This window comes from Hipposideros armiger, unplaced genomic scaffold (assembly GCF_001890085.2).
Source record: "Hipposideros armiger isolate ML-2016 unplaced genomic scaffold, ASM189008v1 scaffold_107, whole genome shotgun sequence".
Classification (NCBI taxonomy): domain Eukaryota; kingdom Metazoa; phylum Chordata; class Mammalia; order Chiroptera; family Hipposideridae; genus Hipposideros; species Hipposideros armiger.
In genome coordinates this window covers 737,212-748,750 of record NW_017731457.1, presented here as the reverse complement: position 1 = coordinate 748,750, position 11,539 = coordinate 737,212, and the positions used below count along the sequence as shown (strand labels likewise).

The window sequence follows — 11,539 nt, the reverse complement described above, 5'->3', positions numbered from 1 at the left end:
GTGTCACTGGCCCTCATATGTGGGATCCGAACCGGGGCCCTCTGGCATCCCTAGCCAGTTCTTAACCATCGTGCCACTTGGCCTAATTCTCCGGTTTCTAAGGCAGGGTGTTAGCAAACCATGACCTATAGACCAGCTCCAGCCTGTCTCCTGTTTTCATAAAGTCTTATTCAAACACAATCATCTGTGTGTTTACATGTTATCCATGGCTGCTTTCTTGTTACAGTGGTAAACTTGATTAACTGGGGCAGAGACAGTAGTATGCAAGGCCTAACATATTTACTCTAGCCCTTTAACACAAAGATTTTGTCTCCGGCATCTCAGGGATTCGATTCCAAGTCAGCCAGGTCACTTGTTTCCTTGTCTATACAGTGAGATCGTAATTGTTCCCTTTGAGAGCATCAGCTCCTTGTCCACAGAATAGGAATGATGATTATACCAGCCCTCTAACAGCATTATGAGAATTACATTATTTATATGTGCTTATCACAGTAAGTGTTCATTCAGCATAATGTCCTCTTTCCCATCCACCCAAGCAGAAGTCCCAAGGTGTCTTCACTCTTCTCTTCCAACTCACAAAAACTCGACTATCACTAAATCTCCCCCAGTCAGTTCATTGTCAAGTTCCCACTATCTCTAGTAGAAATCCCTTAGGACTGGCATTCAGAAATAGCTAATGCGTTAGCCTCCCAAGACTTTTTCTCATCCACTCCCATCTTCTCCCAATACCCTTTCCCTAAAAATCCCATATTTTTGTCCCACTTAATCAATGTTCATTTTCCGTGCTGTTCCCCAGGAGTCTGGGAAGAAAGCCTTCCATTAGACCATTTCACTAAAATTCTGTTGACTTTTCTTTGTCCCTATTTTATATTTTCCCACCATCTTTAATGTAACATTTTCTAGTATGTTCCATGTTAGCTATTCATGTATCTATATATCAATTGATTTAAAAATATAAGATTAAAAAAGTAGTGGATAACATTTCTCATTCTAGCACTTAAGTTACATAGGCTAAATATGAGTTGTATAAACTGAATATACCTGTAAATTCTTGTAGAGTAAAAATAAACTGTTACATAATTTATTTCTTTCTTTAGACCATTTCCAGGCCTTGTGATTAATAACCGTGAGTATTTTGTGAAGTCTTTGGATTTTTGTTTTTGCCCCAGAATGTGAGAGGTGTGGGTGTGTGCTCGTGCACTTAGCTCAGTGTAAAATTTCACTTCTCATACAGCAGTAACCATGCAAAATCATCATTAGGTTAGCCCTTAGTGTTAAAGCATCAAACACCTTGTAGATGTAAAATTGGGCAAGTTGCTTAACTTTTTAAAATCTCAGTTTAGTCATCATAAAATGGTAATGATATTAGTACCCACATGGGGAGTTTTAGACCATTTTAGAAGACTCATGTCAAGCGAGGGTTAGCAAGCTCCTGCCCATGTTTGTGAATAAAGTTTTATTTAAACACTGCCAGGCCAATTTACTTATGGCAGAGTTAAGAAGTTGCAACAGAGCATTTGTGAGCTGCAGAGCCTAAAATAGTTACTAACTGGCTCTTGATGAAAAAGTTTGTTTACCTGTAACCTAGAACAATACCTGTCCTCATAGTACGTCCTCAGTAAATACAATCTGTATTTGTCATTGTTACTATTATGACTTTTACTATTGTTATGTAATTGCTGGGCTGGAATAAGTAGGTCTTTTAAGTGTGATTTAGCTTCTATTATTAAGCATAATGTCTGGTAGACATTGGGTTCTCAAATATTGTTGCATGAACAAATATAAGTGTTCTTCCAGTTCCCTGATGTTCATATCATTTTAAATAGTGCTTTTAGCAAAACATATTTGTACAAGTATGTTTTATATGAACTTTTTATTAAAAAATTTTAAGTGAAAATGATCCTTTGCTAATACAGTTGGATTTCAGTCTTTTTTTTCCCCAATTAGTATTATTCTAGCTCTTTGAAATCCACCTACATTGAGTATTCAGTTCTATAGTTTATTCATTGGGAAGGTGGAAGTCTCTTCAGTTTCATGTTCAGGGGTTTTCAGTGACCACTGAGCCGCAGAACCTTGTGAGTTGAACAGCCCGTCCAACTGAGATACGTGCTGTCATCACACCTGTTCCCTACCATTATGCACTGCTTCACACTTGACCCTGTTTTCTGGCCTTCGCTCTTCAGGGTCATGGATTATATTTTAAGCTTTTCTTCCCCCTTACAAAATGTTCAGTTTTGTTCTCATCCCTGTGTAGTAGTCTGTAATAAAATTTTGTGGTAATTGCTATGAATTAGTTATTTTGATGGAATATACCAGAACTCTTAATGTCATAAGGAAAATAGTGCCTGTTATGTTAAAATTGGAGCATCAAAATAATGTATATAAAAATGCTTTTTAGATGCCACAGCTTGTCATCAAATTATTAAATGAATTGCTTTATTTTCAGAGTTGGTTGATCAGAATGAGTCAGAAGGCCCAGTGATCCAAGGTAAATTAAGGAGGGTAAAATATTTTTATGTTTTACTCTATTCTTACTCTTTCAGTAAAATAGATCAGACAAAATTGTGTGGTATCACATGCTTACCTTTGCCTCGCTTTAGGAGTCAGTTACACAGAACATACACGTGTGCACACACCTTAGGCTTTCTTTGACTGCTGTGTTTGAAAGCCTGTGTAAGCTCAGTCTGTAGGTCTTAACTGACAACTGTGGACCACGTGCTATTCGACCCCACTGGACTAGGTCAGGTGAAGGTCACGAACCCTAAGACCACTGCGTAGAATGCAGTTTTTGCGTGAGAAGTTTCTTTTTAACTTGACTCTTTATGCCGCTTGTTTCTAATGGTAGTTGTAAGCCACATTGTGTTGGGTGGAAATGCATGTGTTGTGGTTATAAAAATTCCTTAGGAACAAGTGATCAAGCCTACTACTGTGATTCATTGAAAGTAATGAAAGGTTTTTATTAAAAGGGAACTCACAAAAGAAAGGGGGAAAAGACATAAAGCAAGAACTTCATGCTTTTGTGTTAGAGCTATGCTCATTTATATTGTTATTTACGACTTTGGTTGTGCAAGCCAACTTAACAGAATTCAGAAACGTAGAATTTTGAAAGTCTAGTTGAGTAATTGTGTGTTTAATGCCAAGAATCCGTGGCTGTTGTTTTATCCTAGTCTTGTGATTTGTGTACACTGACTGGAGAGCTTTCTCTCCTGCCTCTGGACTCTAAATAATTGAAAACCACTTTTGAACAATATTACAGTAAATCTTCATGTGTTTCTCTTCAGAATCAGCTGAGCCAAGCCAGTTGGAGGTTCCCACAACAGAAGGTAAAAAGGGTCATCTGGTTGTCAAAAACTGAAGTTCCTTAAGACTTTTATTAGGACAAAGGATTAACTGTGTTTTTACAGCTTTTAAACTAGAACTGTGGCTGTTTTGTTCTTTTGTTTCTGGATGAATTGGATTTGTAGTTTATGCCCAGAAACATTGTGTTCAGAGATGACACATGGGCTCTTTGGCTCCATTTCCCCCCTAGTGACTCTTAATGAATTCTGAAACAGTGGAATGACTGCTATGTCACCTAGATAGTGCTGACCCTTTACAGACATAAGGAATAAGATGTTTGTTACTTTGAAAACATAAGTAGCACAATTTAGAATTTACTGCTAGATGGAAAATATTATTTTTAGTATCGTATTCTTCCTATTAAATCATGTTAGTAAATAGTTTGGTATGAGTGGATTTATAATTGAACAGGTTTGCATTCATAGTGGAATGAAATGGTTCTCTTCTGTTTTTCTTGATAGAAGTAAAGGAGGCTGATGGAAGCTCTCAGATCAAGCAAGAACCAGACCCTACGTGGTAGACCTCTCCCTCTTAGGGTAACTCAGTCTCTGTGTCCGGGTGCCATGTAGTGTCATCATATCCATAAGCTAATTGTGTGTTTTCCCTGCTTCAGCCATAAATGGTGGCCCACCTTCAGGGCACGTAAGGTCTAGTTGTGAGCCATAACCAGATGGTTTGAGCTAGAAGATTCAAACAGGTTTTTCCTTGGATCAGTCAGTATATGTTGCAGAGGTGTAAATGCCCTTTTGCCTTAAAAGGAAACTGTGTTAATCCACAGGGCAAATCTTGTCTCACCAGTGCAGTTCACTGCGTCACTGTCAGTACCCTGACTTCTCCCCTGATTACAGTGACAGTGTTTTCAGAGCCTGGCTGAGCTGCACAGTCCATTGTGCATCTCACATAGTTAAGTTACAAGTCTGGTCCTATTATTCCAGACTTGTTAAACTTGGCCGGGTTAGTAACAGGAGGGGCCACTCTAGAACAGGAGTCAGCAAAACTTAGTTCTGGTGTCTACTGAACCTCACGCAGCCTGAGCTGTGGAATGTTTAGCTGATGGTTAACAGGGCACAGGTTGACAGGACCGATCTGTACCTGACACTGCATTTTTTTATAGCCTTTTTTCTGTCATGGAATCTGCCATGTGCTGTCAATGCATGGGTTGAAGTGCTAACTAAGTGGTGATATGTGTGAATGTTCAGTTCCTATAATCAGATTAACCTGTTTTCTTGCTTGTTTTCTCTCCCATTTTAGCTTAAAGTATCAGTGGGTGAGAAGAGCTTTTCGGACCTGTTACTGCCCCAAGCTGTGTAATATACTTGTATAACAGAAATACCTTCTATACAAACCTTTTTTTCTACTTTTAGATAGAAATGTCTACTTTTTCAGCAGTTCTGTGAATTGAATTAAAGAGCAGAGTGACTGTAGATTTGGAATGGCTGGTTTCCTTTGGAATGTATTATAAGGATTTTACAGCAATGCTGGAAAAATGACAGGGAAAATGACAGGGATGAATCGCACCAGATTTTTTTTACGGATTCAGCAGAGCCTTCAGCTATGGTGTTTATTTTCCAATCAAGTGAAGATATCTCCTACTGAACATCTCAGCTTCTGCAGTGAAGAAAACACCTGTGATAGTTTAGTTCTTTAGTTTTTCTATCTGAAAAATCATTTAAATGATCCTTTTGTTCACGGCTCTCCTTAATGACTGAGTGAACAGTTAGTATCTGTATATTTGACTAAACCTTTTCCTAAGCTATCTATCATGGTTCATACGTTTTTTATCCTAATTAAAAAACAAACATCTGGATTACCTAGTAGCCAGTAAGAGGTCAGAATTTCTGCGTGTGGCTTATAGGTGGGATGAACTTATAGGAGAACCTCTTCCACATTTATTTGTCATCCAAATAAAATGCATGGTGTGCCGGAAGTTTAAGATCAGGTATGAGTGTTTGGGCAAGCGAAATGACACTAAAGCCTCACTATCGTGTAACCTATTGTGGTGTGGATTTCTTTGGAACACTGTTCCAGCTTGGATCAATCTCAAGGGGTTTTCATTGCCTTCATTATTTGATAATTCTACTTAGAACATTGAGGCTCCAATGTGGGGAGTGAGGGGTCATAAACCATTATGCACCCACTGCTATTCTGCGCCATTTCTAGGAGAATCTGACATGTGTTGAGATTTCACAGACAATAAGAGTTGTAAAATCCCAGCTATATGAAAAGCTAGAGTATGTGATGGCATAGAGTGTTCATTAGCTTTATCACAATATTCACAATGGAGAATTATATTACATGGTAGCAGAAATAGGCATTTTTATGTGTTGCTTATATTTTACCTCAAATTAAAATGTAGATATAGGGTAATAAATAAAATCCATCCATGCCTTTCACACACTAATTCATTTCTTTCTAAGGCGTTTTCATGATATGTCTGGGGAAACTCGTGGGTGGTCCGGTGGTAGGTGGAACGCAAAATGAGTGTTAGTTGGCACTGCTCAGAGGGCAGGGCCTCATGAGGACACCAGGATGCTTCTGAGACCACTGTGCGTCTAGTCTGGGCTGGGCTGGAGCCCCCAGCTTTTTATCTGTAACACGCCAACTGTATGCAGCTGAAGTATGATTTTGAGGTCAGAATCTCTCCCCAGACAGAGCACATACATTAGCTCCTCCCACATAAAAACCACAGTGACTCCAGATACTTTCTGTTCTCGGCATAGCTCTCTGCCTCTCCTGTACCCTACAAATCTGTGCCCAGGCAAACTAATTTGTTACTGATCTACCAACAGAAGTTAGGGGGAGACGGTCCCTACAATAGACTCTCAGGGTCCCTTTAAAGTGTTCTCAGAAAATGTACAAAACCATGCTGTCCTCTCAACACTGCGTCCCAACTATGGAGAATCGTACCCATGCAAAGGCTTCTTATAAAGGGAGTTAAACTCCTATACATAACTCTCTTTTTAACAAAAGTTTTGTGATATCACAGACTTGTCAAGGAGATTTGCTTTCCATCCAGTATAGGTATATATATCCAGTATAAAAATTCTGTATATATGCATACACATTTTTTTTATATGTACTGTTAGAAAACACTTTTAAAAAAATGTTCTCAAGTCTACTGAGTAGAGCAGTTTTTACACTGGACAACAGCACAGAATCAGTACCACCTACGTCCTCCTCATAATAGCTTTTGAAAGGTTTAAGGAATGCTCTCCTGTCCCATTCTTCTCGAAACAAAACAGGCTCAGTTCCTTCAAGAAATGTTGAACCTCAGGTAATGGTTGCTGTTACTCCGACTGTTTTCTACTGGAAGAGCGTGGCGGTGGAATAAGGCGTTCCTACTGACGCACTGTTGTCTCCTGAATCTCAACATGTCTCAGTCTCTGCCTCCTGTAGTCGGGTGTCTCTCAGTAAAGCTACTCTTAGAGCAGCATTGATTTCTGGCAAGGTGACTACCTTACCAAATTGCCTTCTTACCTGCAATGGCAAAATTAGCCCTGGTTTCAGGCCATGGGCTTGTTTCAAGATGGATGGCAGTGCCTCCCTGGCCTGCTAACCCAGAGCCCAGGAAGTCTAAGATGAAGCCTCCAGCTTTCTGTATTTATGAGGAGGCTAGTGCATCCATAGAGGAGACAATTGATAAATAGCATGATTCTTTTGGGGTAGGGATTAAACTCACCCATAAATACAAGATCGGTAAGGAAGAGCCAAAAAAAAAAGAAATTTCAAATAGGTCTCAGTAATTTAAATGTGCTTAGTGTTTCTGAAACAACATCCTGAATCCATAATAGTTCAAGGATAAACATTATTTTGCCAGGGAATGTAGAGTGACTGGGAACATAGGCTTTATGACCAAATCCAAGCTTCTCTTAAATGTCCACCTGACAATAAAACGAGAGAAATGCCTACATGGTACAAATTAAATCCTGTCGGTGGACTTGGGCTAAATGCCAATAACCCCCATCCCTAGCTCAGCACCTGCAGCCGCGGGAAAGCAAAGCTTTGTTCCTGGAGTGGCCCCTGCCCTTGCGTGAGGGCACACAGCAACTGAGCAGGCCTGGGAGCTAGGAGCCAGTGGGCCCACCTAGACTGGAGCTCTACTCGGTGCACACAAGCTACCCTTCAGCAGTCAGCGTTATCATAAGAGACCTTTATCTTCAGGGGTCTAAATCACCTATGATACATGAAGTGACATTAGGTGTACTGACTGCACCCACCTGCTGGCCAAGGTTGCTTTGGGACTTCAGAGATGAAGTCAAGTCAGAATCAAGCAGTTGCCCCGGTCTGCTTACTTGGAGATGGGGCCAGTACTTGAGTCCAGGTCTGCTGCCCTCAGTCCTCCCATGTTGGTGCTACGTACAGCAGGCAGCCAGTTCCCTTAGGAAGTAGGTTGGTTATTCTGAGCACCATTCCTGCCTCTGTTTCTGCTTTCTTTTACCCCCAGCAACCAAAAGGTCTGTTGGAGAGGAAGATTGAGTGACCGGCCTTTCCAGTTTCCACCTAACACCCTAGCCCTGGTCTAAAATTCAAGGGACTTGCTTGGCTTAACCACTAGTGGGCACCTGAGAGTGTACTGCCCAGTACTCTTCCTCATTGGGAGCGCAGTTTCTGCACTGGTATGTGGAAGGCGCGTTCTCCCAGGGATGCCTCAGTTTTGTGGTGGGAGAGGAAAAGGAGGCAGGATTTTAGGAATTCAGATGACCTGTAGGCCACTTTTCTTTAGTTACCAACTCGCCCTGTGAGTGGTGGGATGATTACAAATGGGGCTGTTCATCCTTCTGCTTAGATGCCCAAAAGAGGTGCTTTCCCCAGCCTCTGCAGTTAGGGATTGTCTTACTCCAATGTGACGAGATCAGCTTTCTGTACTTCATGGCTACCAACCTTGGCTCAAAGAACAGACAAAGCAGTTTGCAGCTGGTTGTAAAAAATGAGTCCCTAGGAACCTGGTGGCCTGTTGACAAACTGAGTGGACTTACCCTTCCCTGGCTGCTCCAGAGGGGCTGCCTCACTCCTGGAACGGGGTTAAAAACAAGGATTGGTTAGCTCATGGTTTTCCCAGCTTACCTACTCTGGTCAACAGTGGCCTTGTGTGTCGCCTTACCTCCCCCTCCTGCCCTGCCTTACCCTCCAACCACATACCTTGTGGTTTTATTTTGAGGAAGTTAGAAAAGCACTGAAAGCGAGCTATGTTACAATACCTATTTGTAAAGGTGTTTCCTGTCAAATTTCCTTCTCAGAAGCAAGAGTAGATGGTTGATGGGCACTTTGTAGCATCAACTTCATGCATGGTCTCAAGGCTGCTCATTTAAAGACTACAGTGTCAAGTTCTATAAAGCAATGACCCTTGGTAAAGAGCATGCCCTTGGCAGTGCCTGAGAGAACCTGGTGAGGGTTATCCTGCCTCGTTTCAGTAAAACATTGGGGGTATACTTGCCCAGCGGCAGCAAAGGAACAGCCCACCTCCTAGGCTGTGAGAAGATCCAGATAAATCCTGAAAGGCTCTATTGAATATGTATTCTGCAATTTTGTCTAAAAATGTCCTTAAGATGACCAGTGTGGATCCTCTAGGAAAGATCCTTGAAAGATGGTAAGTGCAGTTTTCCACAAAGGCAGGTCGGAGCAGGCACCCCCTGGCGTATGGTCATAAAGCCCCAGAGGTAGCTTCATTCTGGTCTTGGAGCTTGATGCAAGCTGCTAGACCAGCCACTTCACACCTTTGTAAGCCACCTGTCTGCAGGGGACCCACCCCTTCAGATCTGCATGTCTTGCCTGTGTCCCGTTGGAATTGGCAGAGGTACTGAGACCTTGGCAAGTCCCAGCCTGACTTCATGCTTCCAGCCAACTTGGCTGCGCTCTGTCTCAGGGCTGGAAAGTTGTAGAAATGGCCGCCCGGCCCTGGTGACTGGATCCCGAGGCATGATTTTCTCATTACTGGAATTAGTTTCAAGTTCAAACATCATCACAAAACTCCCTGTGGTCACAGCTTGCTGCTGGATTTAGCCTTTGTGGTTGGTTGATGAGCTTCAGATAACTTTTCACCGCATGACACATCTGGGCCCACTCAACAAGCAGGGGTGTCTGGAGGGAGGGCACAGGCCAGGCCCTGGGGGCCCCATGGCTTTGGAGTGGGACTGGCTCAGCAGAGTCCTACTCATTAGGTATTTGCCAAGGACCTTGTTGGTGCCAAGAGCTCTGCCCGACGCTGCAAGGCAGTGGGACAGACAGCCCTGCCCCCAGCCCTTCCAGGCTCCTGTCATGGACTTGCTGTCTGCAGCCTGGCCTGGGAAAACCTCCCTCCTGCCCCCACAGACCCTGCCTGCGGCTCCATCACTGAGCAGAGAAAGTCTGAGCTCTCCCAGTTCCAGACCAGAGGTTGCACCCCCCACTCTGCACCTCTCCACCAGCAGTTCCCACAGAGAACACATCCTGCCCCATGGTCTGAACCTTACACAGGTGATCCCAGCAACCTGGAGTGACTGCTGTCATGGGACACAATGGCTCAAAGAATAGGTACACTTGTTAGTGCCATTTTACAGATGAAAAACAGGCTTAAACTTGAGTTAACTTGCTAAGGGACACACAACTAGAAATGCGGTCAGAGTTACAAGCAGGTCCGTGAGTCAGGCCGCCATGCCCACAGCCAGCAGTCAGTGTGTGCACATCCTCCCGTGTCCCTAGGCCAAGGGGAGAAAGAATGACCAAGTGTGTGGTTCCCAGAGTATGTGACTCAGGTGTGTCCTGAGCCTGTCACCAAAGTGCAGGCACCTGGTTCCCTTCTGATGAGGCCTCAAGGTCCATCAATGACCCAGCCAGAGCTCATTCATAGTCCAATTTTGCTGAGAAAGGAAGACGGGGGTGGGGTTGGGGTGTCCCTTGGGAACCTGCATTTCTGCATAGAGACACCTGCTTACTGTTAGAGCCTCAGCCCCACATAGCCAGCGTCCCCACCAAGTGGCCCTTCTGCCTGCCAGTCAGCAGTGACGTGGGGCCCTATTTACTCTCAGCATCAGGCAAGAACTGGTCCTCTGGTATGGTCCAGGAGGCTTTGTCCCGGAACCTGGTGTGGGAATCCAGGTTGCTCTCACTTGAGCAGGGCGGGAGGACTTGAACTAGCTAGACTTGGGAAAGAACCGTCCCATAGCGAGGGCTGATTTGTTCCAACCCTGGGGAGCCCTAGGTTCCTTCTCCTGACAAGGTCGCAGGGGCCACTGCCTGGGTTCTGATGCCAAACCCCTCTCCACAGAGCCTGTCTCCATGGCGCAGCTTTGGGGATTTCCTTGTTGAGGAACTGGCCAGCCGAGCCCATCTGGGGAAGGGCCTGAGGGTGGAGAAAGTCACATCTGGAGAGAAGCCAAGATTCTTGAGGCTGTCTGGGTATTCCTGCTTCCCCTCCAGTCTGGCCTGATACGAGAATCTCCCTTTTGGGGCGTTCATGCAAGCTGGCTTCTCCCTTATGAAGCCCCAGTTCCATTCATTCACACATTGCTCAAGAACAAGATAGGGAAGCCCAGTGCTTAGGAGCATGGGCCTGGGATCCAGACTGCCTGGGTTCAAGTCCCAGCTCCCCCTTTACTAGTTGTGGCAACCTGTGTACCTCTCTGTGCCTCAGTTTTCCCATCTATAAAGTGGGGGTGATAATAGCACCTACCTGACAGCCTCCATGGGAAGTGGGGGGATTCCGGAGGCTCGCTGTCATACCAGGTGATGTATAACTAGATATCTATAATAACCAAAATTTTATAAGAATTAGTTAAATTGTACATTTTCCTGCAATTTTGTATGTATTTGAATTTAAAAGTTTTACAACTTTAAAACGTTTGTATTTTGGGCCCCCAATCTTATATTTATTCATTACCTCCTTCCTTCATTTTTGTTTATTCCTTTTCTTTTAATCATTTGTTCACACACTTGTTTCATCGATGCTAAAGTAAATCCTATCTCACCCTGACAAGGCTGTGAGCCTGCCGACAGAGGTAAAACATGAGTTCTTACTACCTCCTCTCTGCCAGATGCCATGTGAAGGGCAAGGTGGACCATGGGGCGGCCACAGCGGGGAAGTGGAAAGGTGGCAGCTGATGGCTGGGGTCACTGGGGCTGGTGTCCGCAGAATAGGGCAACCCGGCCAGGCGATTATGCAAGAGTGGAAAGTCCACTGGGAGGAAGAGAAGGAAGTGCTGAGGGCCATGGTCGCGGTACCCAG

At 43.8% G+C, this 11,539-nt stretch overlaps 1 protein-coding gene across 1 annotated transcript in view; it reads left to right on the top strand.

The window, feature by feature from the left end:
• Positions 1-5,740, top strand: part of LOC109385035 (general transcription factor II-I-like) — a 12,290-nt gene extending 6,550 nt beyond the window's left edge. The window contains exons 4-8 of the mRNA XM_019646888.1: positions 1,098-1,126; positions 2,447-2,488; positions 3,282-3,323; positions 3,801-3,875; positions 4,591-5,740. Coding sequence (XP_019502433.1) covers positions 1,098-1,126; positions 2,447-2,488; positions 3,282-3,323; positions 3,801-3,859 — 172 coding nt within the window. The 3' untranslated portion in view covers positions 3,860-3,875; positions 4,591-5,740. The remainder of the gene's footprint in view (positions 1-1,097; positions 1,127-2,446; positions 2,489-3,281; positions 3,324-3,800; positions 3,876-4,590) is intronic.
• The last annotated feature ends 5,799 nt before the right edge of the window (positions 5,741-11,539 follow it).